The sequence below is a fragment of the Oncorhynchus mykiss genome, chromosome 19 (genome assembly GCF_013265735.2).
Source record: "Oncorhynchus mykiss isolate Arlee chromosome 19, USDA_OmykA_1.1, whole genome shotgun sequence".
Classification (NCBI taxonomy): Eukaryota; Metazoa; Chordata; class Actinopteri; order Salmoniformes; family Salmonidae; genus Oncorhynchus; species Oncorhynchus mykiss.
Window position 1 is genome coordinate 48786645 of NC_048583.1, and position 22250 is coordinate 48808894.

General features: G+C 44.0%; 1 protein-coding gene and 1 long non-coding RNA gene across 5 annotated transcripts; one reads left to right on the plus strand and one right to left on the minus strand.

Annotated features, from left to right (window-relative positions):
* Positions 1-574: 574 nt before the first annotated feature.
* On the plus strand, positions 575-5758 carry LOC110498051. The gene is made up of 3 exons (XR_005037764.1): positions 575-830; positions 1143-1199; positions 4782-5758. It is a non-coding gene; the product is annotated as an uncharacterized LOC110498051 (long non-coding RNA).
* An 835-nt stretch (positions 5759-6593) lies between these two features.
* Positions 6594-19510, minus strand: LOC110498052 (protein CLN8). 4 transcript variants are annotated; one of them, XM_021574612.2, is made up of 4 exons: positions 15875-19505; positions 14628-14788; positions 13378-14029; positions 6594-8587 (listed from the first exon to the last, which is right to left on the minus strand). In XM_021574612.2, the coding sequence occupies exons 3-4, from the start codon at positions 13930-13932 to the stop codon at positions 8273-8275; spliced, it is 870 nt and encodes a 289-aa protein (XP_021430287.1). In that variant the 5' UTR covers positions 13933-14029; positions 14628-14788; positions 15875-19505; the 3' UTR covers positions 6594-8272. The 4 variants fall into 4 exon arrangements, with proteins under 4 accessions (XP_021430287.1, XP_021430291.1, XP_021430290.1 ...); XM_021574616.2 differs by lacking the exon at positions 14628-14788 and having other exon boundaries at positions 13378-13996; positions 15875-19510; XM_021574615.2 differs by lacking the exon at positions 14628-14788 and having other exon boundaries at positions 15875-19509.
* Between the last annotated feature and the right edge of the window lie 2740 nt (positions 19511-22250).

Below are 22250 nucleotides of genomic sequence, written 5' to 3' on the forward strand. Positions count from 1 at the left end.
AGAGCAGACTGTGTGAAGGTAAACATGTTAAGCAGCACAAGAAAAGAGGGAGGGGAAGATGTACAGATGATAAAATGCCATTTAGGTAGAGATGATCTTGAAGACACAGGAGACTTAAAAAATCACAAACACAAACACATGTCTACCATTGACATTCTATGTATAATAAACACCTTTAGAGTGAAATCTCTCTCTCTCTCTCTGACAGGTGACTCTCGCCATCTCTCATAGCTGAGGATAGTGGTTCTAGGAAATAGATAGTGGGACGAGTTCAGCAGGAAACACCATCCTGGTCAGGAGTTTGACCTGACGACGACTACTCAGTGCGCCAAGAGACAGGGAGAAGTAGCAGGGAGGCAGATTTGTAGAGGAGATGCCTGAGCTGGTTAAACAGGAAATAGTGCTCAGTGTGTCCCGAGTGGTGCAGCAGTCTAAGGCACTGCATCTCAGTGCAAGAGGTGTCCCTACAGTCCCTGGTTTGAATCCAGGCTGTATCACACTGTATCACGGACGTGATTGGGAGACCCATAGGGCGACGCCCAATTGGCCCAGCGTCGTCCAGGTTTGGCCGGTGTAGGCTGTCATTGTAAATAATTATTTGTTCTTAAATGACTTGCCTAGTTAAATAACGTTTTTTATTTTTTTTTGTGTCCTCCAGGACCCCACACTCTCTTGGTCATAGGAGTCGATGATTCATCATATGACTCCATATAACACTTTTGTGTTTTAGCCAAATGAAAAGGACAGGTACTCAAATTTCAAGAAGAGGTGGAGGGCAGTACCAGCAGCAATAAGGAGAACAGGGAGCAATCAGTTGTTTCCTCCAGAAAGTGAGTATTATTCTGGTTAATCCTGTAACAGAAATGTTTGCAGCAAGTGTGTTACATCATTTCTTTCTCTACTGTCCACTCCTCAACTCCTCTCCATTGCATTGGATTTCGTTTTGAAGGCATACCTATGATCGAATTGAGAGTTTGAATATAGGACATGTTATGCAATGTTAAAACTTGTTCATAACTATACAGTATATACTTAAGGATTTCTCCAAACATTGTTTTCATACAATTCTACTGGTCATTATGTGAAAGAAAGATCTAACTACAAAAAAGTATCCCTGAAGGTGTTGTTGTGTTGTTCCACAGTGTGTGGATCAATGCCAATAAGAAGAGCAGGGAGCCATCGGTTGCTTCCTCCAGAAAGTGAGTATTATTCTGATTAACCTTGTAACATTAACCAATGTAGCAATTGTGTTACATCATGATTTATTTTGTTAAACAAATCAGTCATCTCCTCTTCTTGTGTCCTCTCCTTCCTTTCTCTGATCAGACAGTGAAAGCCAGCTTAATGAGCTTCCACCATATTGTTTTTAATCTAAAGTATTTCCTGTTTTTATGAAAAGGAGACAAGGTGACAACAGACTGTTTTCTTTTCTCCTTAAATTGCTGTTTTCCTCTTTTGACGGGAATCGTAGACTTTAGCTCATACACAGTTTCAAATAAACAGCTCCTTCCAGCATTCCTGTCTACCTTGGTAAAGCACATCTCTCGCTGACTTACCCCATGTTAGATTTACATGTTCCACCACCTCCCCATCAACCCAGCATGGAAGAAAAAAGAACATGTGTCACGCCCTGACCATAGTTTACTTTGTATTTTCTATGTTTTGATTGGTCAGGGTGTGATCTGAGTGGGCATTCTATGTTTCATGTCTTGTTTGTCTATTTCTATGTTCAGCCTGATATGGTTCTCAGTCAGAGGCAGGTGTTCGTCATTGTCTCTGATTGGGAACCATATTTAGGTAGCCTGGGGTTCACTGTGTGTTTGTGGGTGATTGTTCCTGTCCTGATGTCATTGTTCTGTGTTAGGATACACAAGTATAGGCTGTTTCGGGTTTTGTTAAGTTTATTGTTTTGGTAGTGTTTGTGTTTAGTGTGTTAATTCATTAAACATGGATTGCAATAGACACGCCGCATTTTGGTCCGACTCTCCTTCTCATACAGAAAACCGTTACAGAATCACCCACCACAAAAGGACCAAGCAGCGTGTCAACAGGCAGGAGCAGAGCGAGGAGATGCGCAATAAGGATTTCTGGACATGGGAGGAAATCCTCGACGGGAGAGGACCCTGGGCTAAACCAGGGGAGTGTAGCCGCACCAAGGTGCAGCAGGAGAAGGAACAGAGGCAGCAGCAGCAGGAGCAGCAGCAGCTGCAGTGGGAGAGGCTGCACCACCTGGAGAAATGGACATGGGAGGAAGAACTGGACGGTAAAGGACCCTGGGCTCAGCCTGGAGAATATTGCCGCCCCAAGGAAGAACTGGAGGCTGCGAAAGCTGAGAGGCGCAGATATGAGGAGGCAGCTCGACGTAGCGGATGGAAGCCTGAGAGGCAGCCCCAAAAATTTCTTGGGGGGGGGCTAACAGGGAGTATGGCTACGCCAGGTAGGAGACCTGGGCAGACTCCCTGTGCTTACCGGGGGGCTAGAGAGACCGGACAGGCACCGTGTTACGGGTGCGGTATATTCCAGCTCCGCGTGTCTGCCGGGCTAGATTGAGCGTCGAGCCTAATGCCATGAAGCCGGCTCTACGCAGCTGGTCCCCAGTGCGTCTCCTTGGGCCGGTTTACATGGCACCAGCCTTGCGCTCGGTGTCTCCGGTTCGCCTGCATAGTCCAGTGCGGGCTATTCCACCTCGCCGCACTGGCAGGGCGACCGTGAGTATTCAACCAGGTAAGGTTGGGCAGGCTCGGTGCTCAAGAGCTCCAGTGCGCCTGCACGGTCCGGTTTTTCCAGTACCACCTCCACACCCCAGCCCTCCGGTAGCAGCTCCCCGCACCAGGCTTCCTGTGCGTGTCCTCGGCCCAGTACCACCAGTGCCAGCACCACGCATCAGGCCTACAGTGCGCCTCGCCTGTCCAGCGCTGTCGGAGCCCTCCTCCTCTCCAGCGCTGTCAGAGTCTCCCGCCTGTTTAGCGCTGTTAGAGCCTTCCTTCTCTACAGCGCTGCCGGAGTCTCCCGCCTGTTCAGAACTGCCAGTTTGCAAAGAGCTGCCAGTTAGCATAGAGCTGCCAGTTAGCATAGAGCTGCCAGTTAGCATAGAGCTGCCAGTTAGCATAGAGCTGCCAGTTAGCATAGAGCTGCCAGTCTGCAAGGAGCTGCCAGTCTGCAAGGAGCTGCCAGTCTGCATAGAGCTGCCAGTCTGCAAGGAGCTGCCAGTCTGCAAGGAGCCGCCAGAGCTGCCAGTCTGCAGGATGCAGCCAAAGCTGCCAGTCTGCAAGGAGCCGCCAGAGCTGCCAGTCTGCAAGGAGCCGCCAGAGCTGCCAGTTAGCATGGAGCAGCCAGGGCCGCCAGTCAGCATGGAGCAGCCAGGGCCGCCAGTCAGCATGGAGCAGCCAGGGCCGCCAGTCAGCATGGAGCAGCCAGGGCCGCCAGTCAGCATGGAGCAGCCAGGGCCGCCAGTCAGCATGGAGCAGCCAGTCAGCATGGAGCAGCCAGTCAGCATGGAGCAGCCAGTCAGCATGGAGCAGCCAGAGCAGCCAGTCAGCATGGAGCAGCCAGAGCAGCCAGTCAGCATGGAGCAGCCAGAGCTGCCAGTCAGCATGGAGCAGCCAGTCAGCATGGAGCAGCCAGAGCTGCCAGTCATCATGGAGCAGCCAGTCAGCATGGAGCAGCCAGAGCTGCCAGTCGACCAGACTCTTCCAGATTTGCCAGTCGACCAGACTCTTCCAGATCTGCCAGTCGACCAGACTCTTCTAGATCTGCCAGTCGACCAGACTCTCCCAGATCTGCCAGTCGACCCAGTCGACCAGACTCTTCCAGATCTGCCAGTCGACCAGACTCTTCCAGATCTGCCAGTCGACCAGACTCTTCCAGATCTGCCAGTCGACCAGACTCTTCCAGATCTGCCAGTCGACCAGACTCTTCCAGATCTGCCAGTCGACCAGACTCTTCCAGATCTGCCAGTCGACCAGACTCTTCCAGATCTGCCAGTCGACCAGACTCTTCCAGATCTGCCAGTCGACCAGACTCTTCCAGATCTGCCAGTCGACCAGACTCTTCCAGATCTGCCAGTCGACCAGACTCTTCCAGATCCGCCAGTCGACCAGACTCTTCCAGATCCGCCAGTCGACCAGACTCTTCCAGATCCGCCAGTCGACCAGACTCTTCCAGATCCGCCAGTCGACCAGACTCTTCCAGATCCGCCAGTCGACCAGACTCTTCCGGATCCGCCAGTCGACCAGACTCTTCCGGATCCGCCAGTCGACCAGACTCTTCCGGATCCGCCAATCGACCAGACTCTTCCGGATCCGCCAGTCAGCCAGGATCTTCCGGATCCGCCAGTCAGCCAGGATCTTCCAGAACCGCCAGCCAGCCAGGATCTGCCGGATCCAACCACCTGCCTGAGCTTCTTCTCAGTGCTGAGCTTCTTCTCAGTGCTGAGCTTCTTCTCAGTGCTGAGCTTCCTCTCAGGGCTGAGCTACCCATCTGTCCCGAGTTACCTCTGTCCCAAGCTGTCCCTCTGTCCCATGTTATCATTGTGGTGGGTAACCTATTTAGGGACGTTTAGGAGGGGGATTAAAACTGTCATGGAGTGGGGTCCACGTCCAGCGCCAGAGCCGCCACCGCGGACAGATGCCCACCCAGACCCTCCCCTATAGGTTCAGGTTTTGCGGCCGGAGTCCGCACCTTGGGGGGGGGGTACTGTCACGCCCTGACCATAGTTTACTTTGTATTTTCTATGTTTTGATTGGTCAGGGTGTGATCTGAGTTTCCTTGTTGTTCCCCAGTGAGTGGAGATGGCAGATCTGATACCCTCTTCTCTTGGAAGCTCTGGATACAGCTCCCACACAACTACCAGCATCTGACCACTGGTTTGGATCACATAGTTCTGGAACCCTGCCCCTTGAATCTAGAATGGTCTCTCTGACTTCCATCTGAGTGTCTGACTTCAGAGGCCAAAGAGGATTCAAGGAGAAGCCGTGGAGTACTGCGGGTCACTCTGATGTCACTCCATACATTGGGACATGACATAATAAAGATAGATTACATCTGACACTTAACAGAACTGATGGAAAAGTTTGAGAATTACATGCAAAAATTCACTAACAGATGATCAACGTGATACGTTGTAAACTCTTTATTATTGTGTAGTGTAATGCTCATCTAGGGACCAGCACTGATAATTAGAATAAGGTTAAATGTGATGGTAAAATGCATCTGACTTGTGTATTAGATGTTTTAATATTGACATTTCTAGCAGAGGAATAACATACTGCAACAAGTGTTATGCACAGAATTGATCAGTGGTATCAATAGTTTTCATAAAAATCCTTATTTCAGGAAGCTAGTCTGATAAGAGGGACCAACTATGGGCCATGTTGCATGACATAATGAGGTGTTTGTAGGTGAGAAGTTCAGGCAGAAATATATATTTTTACGGCTTTAATTGGCATTTCATGTTATAGTGAATACTTTGACAGTACCAATGTGTCAGTATGCATCACATAATGGTTTCTTTAGGAGAAATGTAACAGCTACTTAAATAAGTAAATCCAACCAATTTAAGTTCAGAAAAGTATTAATGGCTTAAATTGAAGTTGAAAGGAATTGGATGGAAAAACATAACATACATATTTGCATCAGGTCTAGAAATCATTAAGAACAGAGAAGGTCTAGGTCATAGGCTAGGACTTAGAGGAAAGAACTAGTGAAACAAATGGAACTGTGCCACAATGACTTGTCACCCTTGATAAGTCAAGTAAGTCAAGTAATCTTCCCATTAAGGAGGACCAATGCCACATATCACCATGGTGTCATGAGTGCCACTGTCAAACGTTTTGGCCGAACAACAAGACCCTTTGGGTTGTGCCGTGGCGAAGATCTTTGTGGGCTATACTCGGACTTGTCTCAGGATGGTAAGTTGGTGGTTGAAGATATCCCTCTAGTGGTGTGGGGGCTGTGCTTTGGTAAAGTGGGTGGGGTTATATCCTTCCTGTTTGGCCCTGTCCGGGGGTGTCATCGGATGGGGCCACAGTGTCTCCTGACCCCTCCTGTCTCAGCCTCCAGTATTTATGCTGCAGTAGTTTGTTATATCTGGAGTACTTATCCTGTCCTATCCGGTATCCTGTGTGAATTTAAGTATGCTCTCTCTAATTCTCTCTTTCTTTCTCTGAGGACCTGAGCCCTAGGACCATGCCTCAGGACTACCTGACATGATGACTCCTTGCTGTCCCCAGTCCACCTGGCTGTGCTGCTGCTCCAGTTTCAACTGTTCTGCCTGTGACTATTATTATTTGACCATGCTGGTCATTTATGAACATTTGAACATCTTGGCCATGTTCTGTTATCTCCACCCGGCACAGCCAGAGGAGGACTGGCCACCCCACATAGCCTGGTTCCTCTCTAGGTTTCTTCCTAGGTTTTGGCCTTTCTAGGGAGTTTTTCCTAGCCACTGTGCTTCTACACCTGCATTGCTTGCTGTTTGGGGTTTTAGGCTGGGTTTCTGTACAGCGCTATGAGATATCAGCTGATGTACAAAGGGCTATATAAATAAATTTGATTTGACTTAATTCATAACGGTAATAATAAATCCTGAATTCAAATTATTAGTCAAACTAGTAAAGTTAAGGTTAATTATGTTTATAAAAGGCACTCAGTCCTGCATCAATTTGAATAATATTTTGTAAAAATATATAAAATAAATACCTATGGCCCCTTTTTCTCAGTGTGGGCTTTACCGTCTTGGCCATCAGTCTCTTACGTCAGCTATTAAGACTTCAAATAATGTCATGGATGTTGTTGAGGTTTTCCCATGTCAATTGCTTGTCATACCTTATCATTTATAACCTATAGGGGGCCTTAGTTCTAGGATCTGTGACTAACGTAATACCGATTTGTAAAACAAGATATACTTTTACACAAAAGAGCCTTTGTGAGATAAGTAGGGCGGTCTGGAAGCAGCTCAATGTGGGTGAGTTTACTCCAAAGAACTCAATGCTAGACTGCAAGACTGAGTTTTCCATGAGAATATTCATGAAATACATATTTGTACACAAATGACCAGGATAAGGGTTCAAACTCACTCACTCCGTCTCACGTCTCACACTTACTCTGTCTTACTCACTCCATCTCACTCACACTCACATGACTCTTGAATGAACCTGATTTAATTGTCCACTAAAGACTAATTTGCAGGCATACAGAAGGTCCAATGAGATAGGTAACATAAGGAGACTAAAGAGATTACCCATAAAGTACTAAACCCTAACTTCATTTTCAGGCAGATCAGTGGTAGAGACTAGTTACAAAGGGAAGCAACATGACCGTCTGTTTGGCACGGTGGTGCTTGTTATTAGACTACTCCCTACAGTTGCTCCTTTGAAAACAGTAATGCTTCTGGTAGCTCCCTTAGCGTCCATCCACTGCCTTAGTATTTCAGTCTACGTGCGTCAAGTCAACCCTACTTTCAAAGATACTACACTGACAGCCACAGAGCACAGGAACCATTTCTACATGATGAGATGAATTGATAAAAGATTCAATTTGAGCATGCAACACTACCGGCATACATTGCAGTCTAATCTCAAGCAAGTCAGGAAGTGTTTTGTACGATACAGAACAAAGTTGCTTGCCTTCCAATGACGTGCGATCTGCCAGATCCAATGACCCAGTCTCCAGTCTGTCACTGTTTGTTCTCAGCCAGTAAATTTGCTGCCTCATGGACCTGTCTGTACTCAGCACAGTGGTTGAGTGACTACACACTGTGCCTATAAGTGCAAGTACCACTGGTGCCTCAGGGCACTTCAAACTAGCCAACACCCCATTCCAGAGAGGTTAACTAACACATTCACACCTTCATGCTGGAAGCTGAACAAAGTAAACAGACAGTAAACAGACAAACAGAACAATAATATACCCTGTTCATCTGCACTCCTTCGCAATAAAACAGTAACCAAAACAGCAAATTATAACCAAAGACAATAATACTGTGAGATGATTTCTTGTCATCAGTGACAACTCCTTTCAGAACCCAACTAGGTTCTAAAGTCCAAGAGCAAGAGGTCCTTTCATCCACATCTTGTAGAGACACAGCAGACCTAAAAACCTGTACTGAGAACCTTTAAAAAAAACAGTTGTTTAGTTCAACTTGAAATCTTCAAAACATCTCAAGCACTAAAAGCTAAAGGGTTTGTGAGAAATTAGTCACCCTTCCTCTCCTTTACAAGCATAGTAAAAGAGCCTCATAACTCTCCAACCAGGTTCACAGTTCTTGGCTTGTTTATCTCTCATGAGTTTTCTCCTTCTGCTCCCCACTGGGGCCATTGGGCGGCGGCTTGTTGCTGAAGTTCCAGTCGACAGGGTTGAGGAGCTGCATGGTCTTCTTGTGCGTCCAGATGGGGTTGATGATCACTGTGAGCAGGGCCAGGCCGGTGTAGAAGAGGATGCGCTGGGGCAGAGCCACGTACATGTTCATCTCCCCCCAGTGACTCCAGCTAACCCACCACATGTAGTACGTGAGCACCATGCGGCAGTGGAACATGTGGATCATCACCCACTGGTTGGCCTTCCAGAAGAGCGTCCTCGCCCAGCCAGCCTGGAGGGGAGAGAAGACAGATACTTGTACTGATTGGGCAGGGGATAAAGACTGTCACAGTGTTTGGGGTCGTCGTCATCTATAACGATGTACAGTGCCTTCAGAAAGTAATTAATATAAAATGTCTTGAGTCAACAAGTATTCAACACCTTTGTTATGGGAAGCCTCAATAAGTCCAGGAGTAAAAATTAACATAATAAGTAGCATTTACTCATTCTGTGTTCAATAATAGTTGTTAACATGATTTTGGAATGAATACCACATCTCTGTACCCCACACATACAGATCAAATAAAATGTACTTATATAGCCCTTCTTACATCAGCTGATATATCAAAGTGCTATACAGAAACCCAGCCTAAAACCCCGAACAGCAAGCAATGCAGGTGTAGAAGCACAGATAATTGTAATATTGATTGGAGCACGGTGAAGTTATTAAATCAGGCTTTGGATGGTGTATCAATAAACTCAGAGAATACAAAGATACAGGCATCCTTCCTAACTCAGTCGCCAGAGAGGTAGGAAACTGCTAAGGAGTTTCACCATGTGGCCAATGAGGATTTTAAAACAGTTACATAGTTTAATAGTTGTGATATGAGAAAAGTGAGAATGGCTCAGCAACATTGTAGTTAGTCCACAATACTAATCTAAATGACAGAGAAAAAAAAAGTGAAGACTGTACAGAATAAAAATATTCCAAAACATGCATCCTGTTTGCAACAAGGCACTGCAAAATATGTGGCAAAGAAACAAACCTTTTCTCCTGAAAACAAAGTGTTATGTTTGGGGCAAATCCAACACATCACAGAGTACCATTCTTCATATTTTCAAACATGGTGGTGGCTGCATCATGTTATGGGTATGCTTCTCATCGGCACGGACTAGGGAGGTTTTTTTGTTGATAAAAAGAAACAATACAGCTAAGCACAGGCAAAATCTTAAGAGGAAAACCTGGTTCAATCTGCTTTCCAACAGACACTGGGTTGACAAATTCACCTTTCAGCAGGACAATAACCTAAAACACAAGGCCAAATCTACACTGGAGTTGCTTACCAAGATGATATTGAATATTTCGTCCTCTCACTGTCAACTGCATTTATTTTCCAGCAAACTTAACATGTAAATATTTGTATGAACATAAGATTCAACAACAGACATAAACTGAACAAGTTCCACAGACATGTGACTAATAGAAATGGAATAACGTGTCCCTGAACAAAGGGGGGGGGGGGGGGGCAAAATCAAAAGTAACAGTCAGTATCTGGTGTGGCCACCAGCTGCATTAAGTACTGCAGTGTATTTCCTCCTCATGGACTGCACCAGACTTGCTGTGAGATGTTACCCCACTCTTCCACCAACGTACCTGCAAGTTCCCGGACATTTCTGGGGGGGGAATGGCCCTAGCCGTCACCCTTCCAATCCAACAGGTCCCAGATGTGCTCAATGGGATTGAGATCCGGGCTCTTCGCTGGCCATGGCAGAACACTGACATTCCTGTCTTACAGGAAATCATGCACAGACCGAGCAGTATGGCTGGTGGCATTGTCATGCTGGAGGGTCATGTCAGGATGAGCCTGCAGGAAGGGTTCCACATGAGGGAGGAGGATGTCTTCCCTGTAACGCACAGCGTTGAGATTGCCTGCAATCACAACAAGCTCAGTCCGATGATGCTGTAACACACACACCGCCCCAGACCATGACGGACTCTCCACCTCCAAATCGATCTAGCTCCAGAGTACAGGCCTCGGTGTAACGCTCATTCCTTAAACGATAAATTTGAGACAAAACCGCAACTCGTCAGTGAAGAGCACTTTTTGCCAGTCCTGTCTGGTCCAGCGACTGCGGGTTTGTGCCCAAAGGCGACATAGTTGTCGGGGATGTCTGGTGAGGACCTGCCTTACAACAGGCCTACAAGCCCTCAGTCCAGCCTCTCTCAGCCTATTGCGGACAGTCTGAGCACTGATAGAGGGGTGTTCCTGGTGTAACTAGGGCAGTTGTTGTTGCCATCCTGTACCTGTCCTGCAGGTGTGATGTTCGGATGTACCGATCCTGTGCAGGTGTTGTTACACGTGGTCTGTCACTGCGAGGAAGAGCAGCTGTCCGTCCTGTAGCGCCTTCTTAGGTGTCTCACAGTACGGACATTGCAATTTATTGCCCTGACCACATCTGCTGTCCTCATGCCTCCTTGCAGCATGCCTAAGGCACGTTCTCACAGATGAGCAGGGACCCTGGGCCTCTTTCTTTTGGTGTTATTCAGAGTCAGTAGAAAGGCCTCTTTAGTGTCCTAAGTTTGACCTTAATTGCCTACCGTCTGTAAGCTGTTAGTGTCTTAACGACCGTTCCACAGTTAATTGTTTATGGTTCATTGAACAAGCATGGAAAACAGTGTTTAACTTATTTGGGGTAGGGGCACTATTTTCACGTCGGGATGAAAAGTGTGCCCAGAGTAAACTGCCTGCTACTCAGGCCCAGATGCTAGGATATACATATTATTAGTAGATGTGGATAGAAAACACTCTGAAGTTTCTAAAACTGTTTGAATGATGTCTTTGAGTATAACAGAACTCATATGGCAGGCAAAAACCTGAAAAAATACAACCAGGAGGTGGGAAATCTGAGGTTTGTAGGTTTTCAAGTCTTAGGCTATCTAATATACAGTGTCTGTGGGGTCATATTGCACTAAGGCTTCCACTAGATGTCAACAGTCTTAAGAACCTTGTTTCAGGCTTCTACTGTGAACTGGGAGAGAATGAGAGCTGATTGAGTCATGGGTCTGCCAGAAGGCCATGTGCTCAGTCAGGCGCGCGCCCGTGAGAGTTAGCTCCGTTCCCTTTCATTTCTAAAGACAAAGGAATTATCCGGTTGAAACATTATTGAAGATTTATGATAAAAACATCCTAAAGATTGATTATATACATCGTTTGACATGTCTCTACGAACTGTAATATAACGTTTTTGACTTTGTCTGGACCTAGTGCCTGCGCATTTGGATTACTGTACTAAATGCGCAAACAAAAAGGAGGTATTTGGACATAAATGATGAACTTTATCGAACAAAGCGAACATTTATTGTGGAACTGGGATTCCTGGGAGTGCATTCTGATTAAGATTATCAAAGGTAAGTGAATATTTATAATGCTATTTCTGACTTTTGTTGAATCCATAACATGGCGGGTATCTGTATTGCTTGTTTTGGCGTCTGAGCGTGGTACTCAGATTATTCCATGGTGTGCTTTTTCCATAAAGCTTTTTTGAAATCTGACACAGTGGTTGCATTAAGGAGAAAAATATATTTTATTCCATGCATAACAGTTGTATTTTCATCAACATTTATGATGTGTGAATTGATGTAGCTCTTTGCACTTTCACCGGATGTTTTGGAGGCAAAACATAATGCGCCAATGTAAACTGAGATTTCTGGATATAAATATGAACTTTATTGAACAAAACATACATGTATTGTGTAACATGAAGTCCTATGAGTGCCATCTGATGAAGATCATCAAAGGTTAGTGATTAATTGTATCTCTATTTCTGCTTTTTGTTACTCCTCTCTTTGGCTGGAAAAATTGCTGTTTTTTGTGTCTAGGTGCAGACCTAACATAATCGCATGGTATGCTTTTGTCGTAAAGCCTTTTTGAAATCGGACACTGTGGTGGGATTAACAACAAATGTATATTTAAAATTGTGTATAATACATGTATGTTTGAGGACATTTAATTATGAGATTTCTGTTGTTTGAATTTGGCGCCCTGCACTTTCACTGGATGTTGGTCAGGTGGGACGTTACCCACGTACCCTAGAGAGGTTAAACCCTTTACAATTAAGATCTGTGAAGTTATTTGGATTTTTACGAATTATCTTTGAAAGACAGGGTCCTGGTTTCTTTGTTTGCTCAGATCACATTTTTAATAAATCTTAGAACTTTTCTTCCACTGACAGAGTATTGTGTGTAGACCGATGACCAAAAGTTACAATTAAATCTATTTTAATGCCACTTTGAGAATACTTTCTTTGAGAATTCCTTATAGGCGTTGCAGTGATGAGACAAGACTGTAACTACTAATTGGATACCACAACATTTGGGAGAAAAGGGAGAAAAAATAATAAGTAGACCCAAGTCACATGAGATTTCACATGTCACTTCGGGATAGGCGAAGGTCGAGACCTTCTGAAACACAACCCAACCGTACTGCTTCCTGACAATGCTCACTTAACCCAGAAGGCAGCCACACCAATGTGCTACACCTGACAACCGTGTCAGCGTGCACTGCACCCGGCCCACCACAGGAGTCGCTAGTACGCGATGGAACAAGGACATCCATGCCGGTCAAACCCTCCCCTAACCCGGACGACGCTGGGCCAATTGTGCGCCACCCCATGAGTCTCCAGGTCACGGCCAGCTGCGACAGAGCCTGGACTCGAACCCAGAATCTTTAATGGCACAGCTAGCACTGCGATGCAGTGCCTTAGACCACTGCGCCGCTCGGAAGGCCGACTAGGGTCTATTTCTGCCTAGAAATTCCCCTTTCTCAAAATGGCCATCTCTACATTCATCATCACTGCAAATCATGTCAAGGTGCTGGTCTCAGTGTTGAGTACGTAAACAGAAAAGGGGAATTGAAATCCATCTGTGCTTTTTATGTCTAGCCCACCAGTAAAACAACTGAACTATAAGAAAATGAATAAGCTTACAGTACAGTGTCACAAATGGAGTCAATCAACAAAACAGTAACATACTGTAAAGACAATATGATGAAAGGCACCAGACAGACACAAACACTCCTTTACCTTTAGTAACATCCAGGAGATGCAGGTGAAGGGTGTGCTCATCTCCAGTAGTAGAGTGACCATGGGCAGGTAATGTCCTAGTGAGTCCCAGACCACCGCCCCAGCAAACCCTGACAGGGCAAAGAAATGATGGGCGGCCAGGGGAAGGTCGAAAGCCCTGAACACCACACTGGAGGCATGCAGCGCCACATTCTCAAACAGAAAGAAGCCTGTGGCTGTGAGCACAGTGAACCAAGACCAGTCCTCCTGACCTCTGACCCTGTCCCTGGACACGGCCGACTCCTCGGTCAGCGCCCGTAGGCCCGCCACCGTGCTCTGGAGGCCGAACGCGGCCCGTGTGGCCGCCAGGTTCCAGAACACCTTCTCCTTAGCCAGCAGAGAGCGGTAGGTCTGGGAGAGAGCCATGGACACCAGGTGGGAGAGGACGAACACAGCGGTGTAGAAGGCAAAGCCCAGGCCGATGACCTGGAAGCGAAGGCCCCAGGAGAAGTAGCCCGGACTGGGGTCGCCAGGGCCCTTGAATGCCGGCAGGGTGCTGGCCTGCTCGGAGGTCATGTTGGTTTGTGTGAGTGGATGGATTGTCTGTTGAAGGTCTCACAGTTGAGTGACCCTGTGATCACTGAAAAATCTCATGGGTTAGTCATCAACCACCCTGCAACAGGAATTAAAGCCCAAAACACATTAGTCAATGTTCATAAAATAGTTACGACATGCCAACATGTGCTAGATGGCGTTAGAAAATTACTCTCTATACGTAGCCAAAAACATGATCAGTTATTGATGACCCAGGATTAGTGATGTCGGTGTGTTAACTTCCGTCTGTTTGAAATAACACCGAGGCACAAGACGGGAGAAGTGAGTGAATTCACATCTTATTTCGTTTGACAGACGATAACAGATATCCCCCCCCAAAGGAAACTCGTCTGACCATGGTGAGTCAAATTAAATGAAATCTGATAAATGCAACAACGTGGCTAAATCAGTTAGATACGTTGTTAGATGGTAGCGAAAAAAGGAGACCAGTTTACTAAAATCTGAAACAGTACACAATTGTTGACTGTAACATTGTTCCACAATTGCGATACCTTTGGTGCAACATTGTTGCAGGCTGTTTCTCAACTGTATCAGAACAGAATGTACTGACACAAAACAAACGGCTGTTTGTGTCTAGTCATCGCCATATATGACTTGTCATCGCCATTGTAGCAATCAGTATTTTTTTTGTCCTACAAAGCATAAAAATGTGTTACCTTATTTGTTCATTATTGGCAAACATCAGTGTGTACTCTGTGAAATCAAAGATATTCCATCTGATCAGCAACGGGTTTGTTATCAATTTGGTCTTCTTCTTCGGTGGGGTTTATCGGCAGTTGTCATCCAACGTTATGCTGCATTACCGCCACCTACTGTACTAGAGTGTTGGCCAAAGACAGGAAGAAACTAAATTCTACCTGTCAGCCCCGTTGCTCTTAAAAAATCTAACAAAATATTTCAGACTATATCTAATGATGTTCTACTCAATATACTATTTAAACTAATTTCATGTATCCCCTTCTCCCTCATACTAGAGCTCAGCCTCTTTTTTCCCTCTGATACTGCCCACACTGTAGCAGTACATGCTCCATGGTCTCTGTTTCCTGGTAATAATCACACTTTCCTGTTGGATGCTTTCCTATCACATTTAAGGTTTTATTCAACCGGCTGTGTCCCACCCTTAATCTTGAAAAAATTGCCTCCTTTCTTCTGTTCCGTCCTGCAGTCCTCACCTCCATGACTTTCCTCTGTACTTGAAATAAATGCCCGCCTTAGTATCTCTATTCCACTGCTCCTGCCATCTCTGCATCATTACTGTCCATATCAGGCTTTTTGCTTCTACCTTGCTCATTGAAACTACATCAACAACCCACCTACTAAGTGCTTGTTGAGTCAGTACATCAACAGCCTCGTTCCCCTCCACCCTCACATGTGCTGGGACCCATGTAAATCTTATCTGTATACCCATCTGTCTAATCCTACCATGGATTTGTAGCACCTCATAAAGCAGGTCTTGTCTGCTACGTGACCTAAAGGACTGGAGACTCATTAACACTGCACATGAATCAGAGCAAATAACTTATCTGTCTGGCTTGACTTCCTCCACCCACTGCAAGGCCAACAGTATGGCCATCATCTCAGCCGTATATACAGCCAGATGATCTGTAATACGTTTCCTGACTGACACCCCACATTCCTGCTCTACAAATGCTGACCCAGTACGTCCTGTCCTTGGATCTTTCTGTGTAAATGGCCACAAAATCCTGAAACACAGTATCCAGTACATCTCTTAAACAATTCAGATGGATCAACACCCTCCCTATCTTTCTATAGTCTCTCCAATACTTCTAGATCAACTACTGGGGGTTGGAGTAGCCATGGTGGATTTACAGGAATAGCTACCGTTGGACTAAACTCCCTTCCATTCAGTCCCATCTCCTTCGCCTGGGTTTTACCCACTCACCCAAAACTCGTATTCTGTCTTCGCTCATGTTCCCAGCATGCATGTAAAATCCCTTTCGCAGGATGAGACACCCCATGTCCCTGTAGGTTGACCCAATAATTAATTGCCAGCTGCTGTCTCCTAATCTGCAATGGCATATCCCCCATGTAGTGCAGCCACTGGGATCAATTTGGTCGCTAGCAAGAAAACAGAAAATCCCACCCTATGAGTTTCCCTGCTCTGCTATTGGTCAACACTACTCAGGCAAGCATATGACTGTGTTTCTATTGGCCCTGGCAAGAAAACAGGAAGTCCTACCCTATGAGTTTCCCTGCTCTCCTATTGGTCAGCACTACTCAGGCAAGTGTATTACTGTGTTTCTATTGGCCCTGAGAACACCATGTTATTAATCCCTAAATCATGTGGTGGCATCTCATCTACAACGTTTGAGGTATTGTTGTCATATAGGTCAGTAATTAGTGAATTATTGAATTACACTGTCGCAGCCTGTTTACTAGTTTAAATGGAGTGAAGAAAAGCAAATAATGGAACACCACCCAGTCCCTGTTTTTCATCAAAAAATTAATTGATGATATCAGCAATGATTAAACTACTTTTAAGAGGCAAAATCTTCAGTGTTAATTTGTCAAATGTTTGTAAAAAAAATAATTGCAGTTGTGATGTGTTTAAAATAACAGAGATAAAAAAAAAGAACAATGACAAAATCAGTAAGCATTTCAACATATCAAACATATATAAATGCATCTTTGCTAAAGAGGTGAATAAATACAAATATCAATGTAACAGTGTCAATACAAAAAGACAATGAATAAACAAATCATACATTCAGTATCAGTATTTTGCATGCTATCATAAGTTTATCAAAATAACCCGAACAAAGTAACAAATTGATAACAAAACACAAGTAAAAGCCCCAAAAATGGTTTCAGTGAGGCATATATCATATATTAATATATTTATTATATATATTTCTTTACAAATAAATAATATTTGGCATTATATTCATCCTCACTATAGATATGATATACAAGAGATGAAAATAGTTTTTCGCTAAATAACTACCTTTTGAATTTGTCTAGTCATTTCACTCCGAGATCCAGGAAGTGGTGTATCAGTGTGTAATCGTCGTGTTTTCTCCACAATGTTGCCAAGAAAAAGACCTCTCATAAATAATAGTGTTCCAAAGCAGATAGACAAAACAAGGCCAAACAAGTCGTGTGGCCATCGATGAAGAGGAACGGTCCTAGTCACCGATGAAACATGTTGGGGAAAGAGGTAAAGTACAGTAGGTGGGTGTTCTACATTTGCTTAAAGAATATGGCAGTTATTTTTCTGCTGCCTTCATTAGAATGAAACTAAAATCAAATGTAAAACAAACTACATGCCACATTTACCAGGGACTTTGTTTCCCTCTGAATTCATACCCAATGAGCAGTCATTTTACACCCTCAACCGCACCAGCTGACACTATGTCCCATAGACATTTGACTTGATTTGATTAAAGCCTGGAAAAACACAGGATCGCATTGTTTGGCTGGTTATAGCTGAATGACTGGAACTGTCTGGTTGTGTGTGTTCTGCAAGGGTTACCCATTTGGACATACAGTGGAAATAATATGTGGGCATGGAAAGGATATGGGGTAACAAATCAAGGGGAAACAATATTATAAATCCCATGTTAAAATAATTATACATTAATAACTGAAAAAAGAACTTGGGCGCCATCTAATGGACTAAATTGGCACTGTTATACTTACAGGTAAAACAAATGTAGGCAGTTTACCCTAAAAATATCTGGCCTCAGGTTAACCAACAGTAGAGAACCAATGGTTGTCTGTGGCAGGATTGAGAATACGATATTAGAATATGGCACAATTTGTTATTCTATAAATGGCACTGGTAGTGGTATGTATAAAATGTAACTCTACAATGAGTAATTCAAATGCAGAGCACAGAACAAATTCTTCTCATAAATAGAATGGTAGTAAAATATATGCAGCATGCTTTTCAATACTGAACATCCACTATAACTCCTCCGATCTGCCTTGTACATTTTTGTCTTCCACTTTTTATTTCCTCGACCTTTCAAACACTCATCAAACAGACATAAAACTAATTGTAAAAAAAAGAAGTTATGCATGAATATGCTGCTAAAGCCATTGTGGTTAGATTGAATCTGAGCTTTCAATCTGAGTTGCTAGCTCTCTGCCTGGGCTACTTGTCATATCTTAGGCCATGTCACCATTCATAATGCTTCTATGAGTATTGAGGGTTGTCTGGATGGAATCCAACTGGAAATGGTACTGTAGAGGAGGAACCACCAAAGTAGAGGACAGCTGTCCCATGAAGGCAAACAAGAGAGAAGGAGAAGGGAAGTTACAATATTTGGCACACACTCATAAAAGCAAACGCACACTCTTGCACGCACACACACAAACCCCGATGAATTTGCATATAAGTACACACATACTTCGGTCATTTCAGTGACACACTGTAAAATAAGCATAGATCATGTCAGAGTGTGTATCCTCCAGGGATGCCAGGGCTGATATTGAGACAAACCAGATCTATATAAGCCATACAGTGCTGTGATCACCATGTACTTTACCCTGTCATCTTCAACAGTAGAGGCAGTAGAGTACAATCATCAGCACTTTTGCTTCCAAGGACCTTTGAGGCTGTCTGGTTGATCTTTCCAAGGACCTTTAAGGGATGTCACTTACATAAGCCCCATTTTCTCTGTCATCACATACTACAGTATATGAGAAAAGCCCACCACCACTGTCAGATTCTATAACTACAGAACAGCCTTGCAGCATGATGGAACATCGGTTAGACTTCAAAGCAGAGATCCCAGCCTCCCCTATGTCAGCATGTGTCCGTGTGAGTCCTTCTCTGCCACTGCTACATGTCTGTCTGCGTACAACTGTAGGAACAGCAGGGGAACATCGCTAACCTGCCAACACAGATCCTGGCTTCCTGCACGACAGACAATGGTGCACTGCAGCTACAGCACTGTAATTTTGGCTAGGTTGGTTCCCTCCCTCCAACGATATGACATCACATCACTCAGATAGATTTATGCAGACAGAAGCCAGAATGTTTCTACTTTCACACTTGCTTAATCTACACTAACTAGTCATGATACAAAATTAAGCCATGAAAGAGAAAGATAACTGATTCAAATGAGGTAAAGATGAAATTATATGATCTTGAAAGAAAATCCAACCCTTTTCTGTATCCTGCAACCAACTGTGATATGCTGCATAACAAGTCATAATGTCCATCTGATTTGTGTTGTTTCCAAACATCTATAATTGAACTGACCCCCAGGACAAGGCTACCAAAACATAATATTTTAGGATGACAGAGATAACAGTATGTGTGTGTGTGTACATGAGTGTGTGTGTGTGCACATGTGCGTGTGTGTCCCACACTGTGACTGTCGAACCACTAAGGGGGTTGGGTCATGTCTCTACGGAGCGATAGACGAGTGGACTTGGAGACGCGGTGACCCTCCAGTCACCCCATGTTTTTGAAGCCGTCAACAAAGTGCCACAACAAGACCGTTCCTCCAACACAAACAGGACACAAAGGGACTCCAGTCTGCTGAAAGGTACTGACTGCAATATAACGAATCTCTCTCTCTCTCTCTCTCTCTCTCTCTCTCTCTATATATATATATATATATATATATATATATATATATATATATATATATATATATATAAGCCAGGTGTGGGCAGCCTATTAGCAAAACTAAACTATCATCATTTTCTCAGTCACAAAAATAGATATTTCAGACTTGAGCTGTATCAATTAGCTAAGAGAGTGCTACTATAAGTGTTGCATTGATTGTTTAACCAGTACTGGATCAACTAAATAAAAAGCAACCCCACTGACTTGGTTCATAACCACCACAGTGCATAGAATCAGAAAAATAATTTCCAAAAGTGCCCCTCAAATCAACACAAGGCATCTCTCACCCCAACAACTCTAGCTCTAGGTCTTTTCAGGCCTCCTAAAGCATCTTATGGGAACTGATCCATACCCTGGTCACTGCCATTCTCCATCTGATTATTACCCAGGGACCCTACAGACCCCTCAACTCCTACATCACATAATCATATTAGGCCCCTGGAGTGCATGTCTGAGCTGTGAGAGAGGAAAATAACCCCAGTTTAACAATGACTCATATTCCCTACAGTACCATCCAGACACAAGAGAACAACTCAAGTCTCTCCAACTTCACATTTGTCATGTCTTTGCTATCAGCCGGGGATCAAAAAGCATTTATTCTTCCCTCGTATCTCTTCACTCTGGGACTGTTTTACATTATTACCTTGTAACAGTTACCTTTTGGAGTAACCATTACAAGGTAATAAATAACGTGATACAGTCCCAAACAGTCACACACTGCGCGTGTCTGGTAGATAATCAACAACAGATAGCTTTTTTCTCATCAATGAAAATGTCACAAAATATGTCACACACAGAAGTACTTTTTTGATGCGACATGAAATGTAGGAATGGAGAGACGAGGTGAAAAATCAACCATGTGATTAAGAATACTCATTTCCTCTCTTGCAATTCTAATACAACAATACTGTTGTGAACTTTGTACATTTCCCTTTGAAAATCTGAGAATTATAAGAAGTGCAAAAGTGCATTATTCTACGTATCTATTTGATCTAAAGAACTATGCAAACATTCCACAGCATTTCTTCCCCCACTGCAATGATATTATGTGAAAAAATGTTTTTTGCATGTTGTCTGCTTCAAGTAAATGTTGTTACGTGTGAAATGTCAACAGTATCGGGAACTCTAGGGGATAGTCTGGAATGGAGAAAGGTAATGAGCTTGATTCAGAAATCTTTAAATAACATTTTCTACCATGAGGCTCGCTTGAACCTTTGACTGCTACCTGACTAGGTAGAAAGCTGCATTTTCCAACATTGACAACATTGACCAAACCAGAGCTTACTGTGACTTCACAAAACAGAGGTTTCAGAAGGGATGACTTGTCCCTTGGTCAGAAGCTACAGTGTGGTATGCACAGTTGAGGTATTTCAAGCACTAGCACTTTCAAGTAGGTTCACTTCAATCATGCTGTGTGATTGTTCGCTTATGAGCAAAATTGGAAACAAACGTAGGATAGTTGCAGGGGTTTCCAAGAGTTGGAGTCATCCATTTGTAACTGGGTTTGCATTCTCTCTAGTTGCCGGTAGGTTTCAAAGATGAACTTTGCACATTTTGAAAAATACAGACTTACCGTTCCAGGATGATTCAATGAGAGCTTTTGGAGTTGTGTATTCCATCATGGGACACTATTAAACAAACAATAACAACTCATGGGAAAACCAAGGAGAAGATAAACCAATGAAGAATAAATTCGTATGTATATACACAGTACCAGTCAAACGTTTGGACAGACCTACTCATTCAAGAGTTTTTCTTAACTCTACTATTTCTACATTGTAGAATAACAGTTAAGACATCAAAACTATGAAATAACACATATGGAATCATGTAGTAACAAAAAATGTTAAATCTAAATATATTTAATATTCTTCAATGCAGCTACCCTTTGCCTTGATGACAGCTTTGCACACTCTTGGCATTCTCTCAACCAGCTTCATGAGGTGCCTTGTTAAAAGTTCATTTGTGGAATTTCTTTCCTTCTTAATGCATTTGAGCCAATCAGTTGTGTTGGGACAAGGTAGGGGTGGTACAGTATACAGAAGAGAGCCCTAATCAGGCCTTTATGGTCAAATTGCTCTAAAGAAACCACTACTAAAGGACACCAATAAGAAGAAGAGACTTGCTTGGGCCAAGAAACATGAGCACTGGACATTAGACCGGTGGAAATCTGTCCTTTGGTCTGATGAGTCCAAATTTGCGATTTTTGGTTCCAACCACCGTGTCTTTGTGAGACGCAGAGTAGGTGAATGGATGATCTCCACATGGAGGAGGTGTGATGGTGTGGGGGTGCTTTGCTGGTGACACTGTCTGTGATTTATTTAGAATTCGAGGCACACTTAACCAGCATGGCTACCACAGCATTCTGCAGCGATACACCATCAGTTAGCAACATGGCGCCGACAGACATAGTCGTCTCGCTTTGCGTTCTTAGGAAACTGCAGTATTTAACGTATTATTTCTTACACTGTTACCCCAGGAAATCTTAAGTCTTATTACATACAGCCGGGAAGAACTATTGGATATAAGTGTAACAGCTGTTGGAAGGAGAGGACCAAGGTGCAGCGTGGTACGTGTTCATACTTTTATTTGAACTGAACACTGAAATAACTAAAACAACAATGAGAACGAACGAAACCGAAACAGTTCTGTCTGGTGCAGACACAAAAACTGAAAA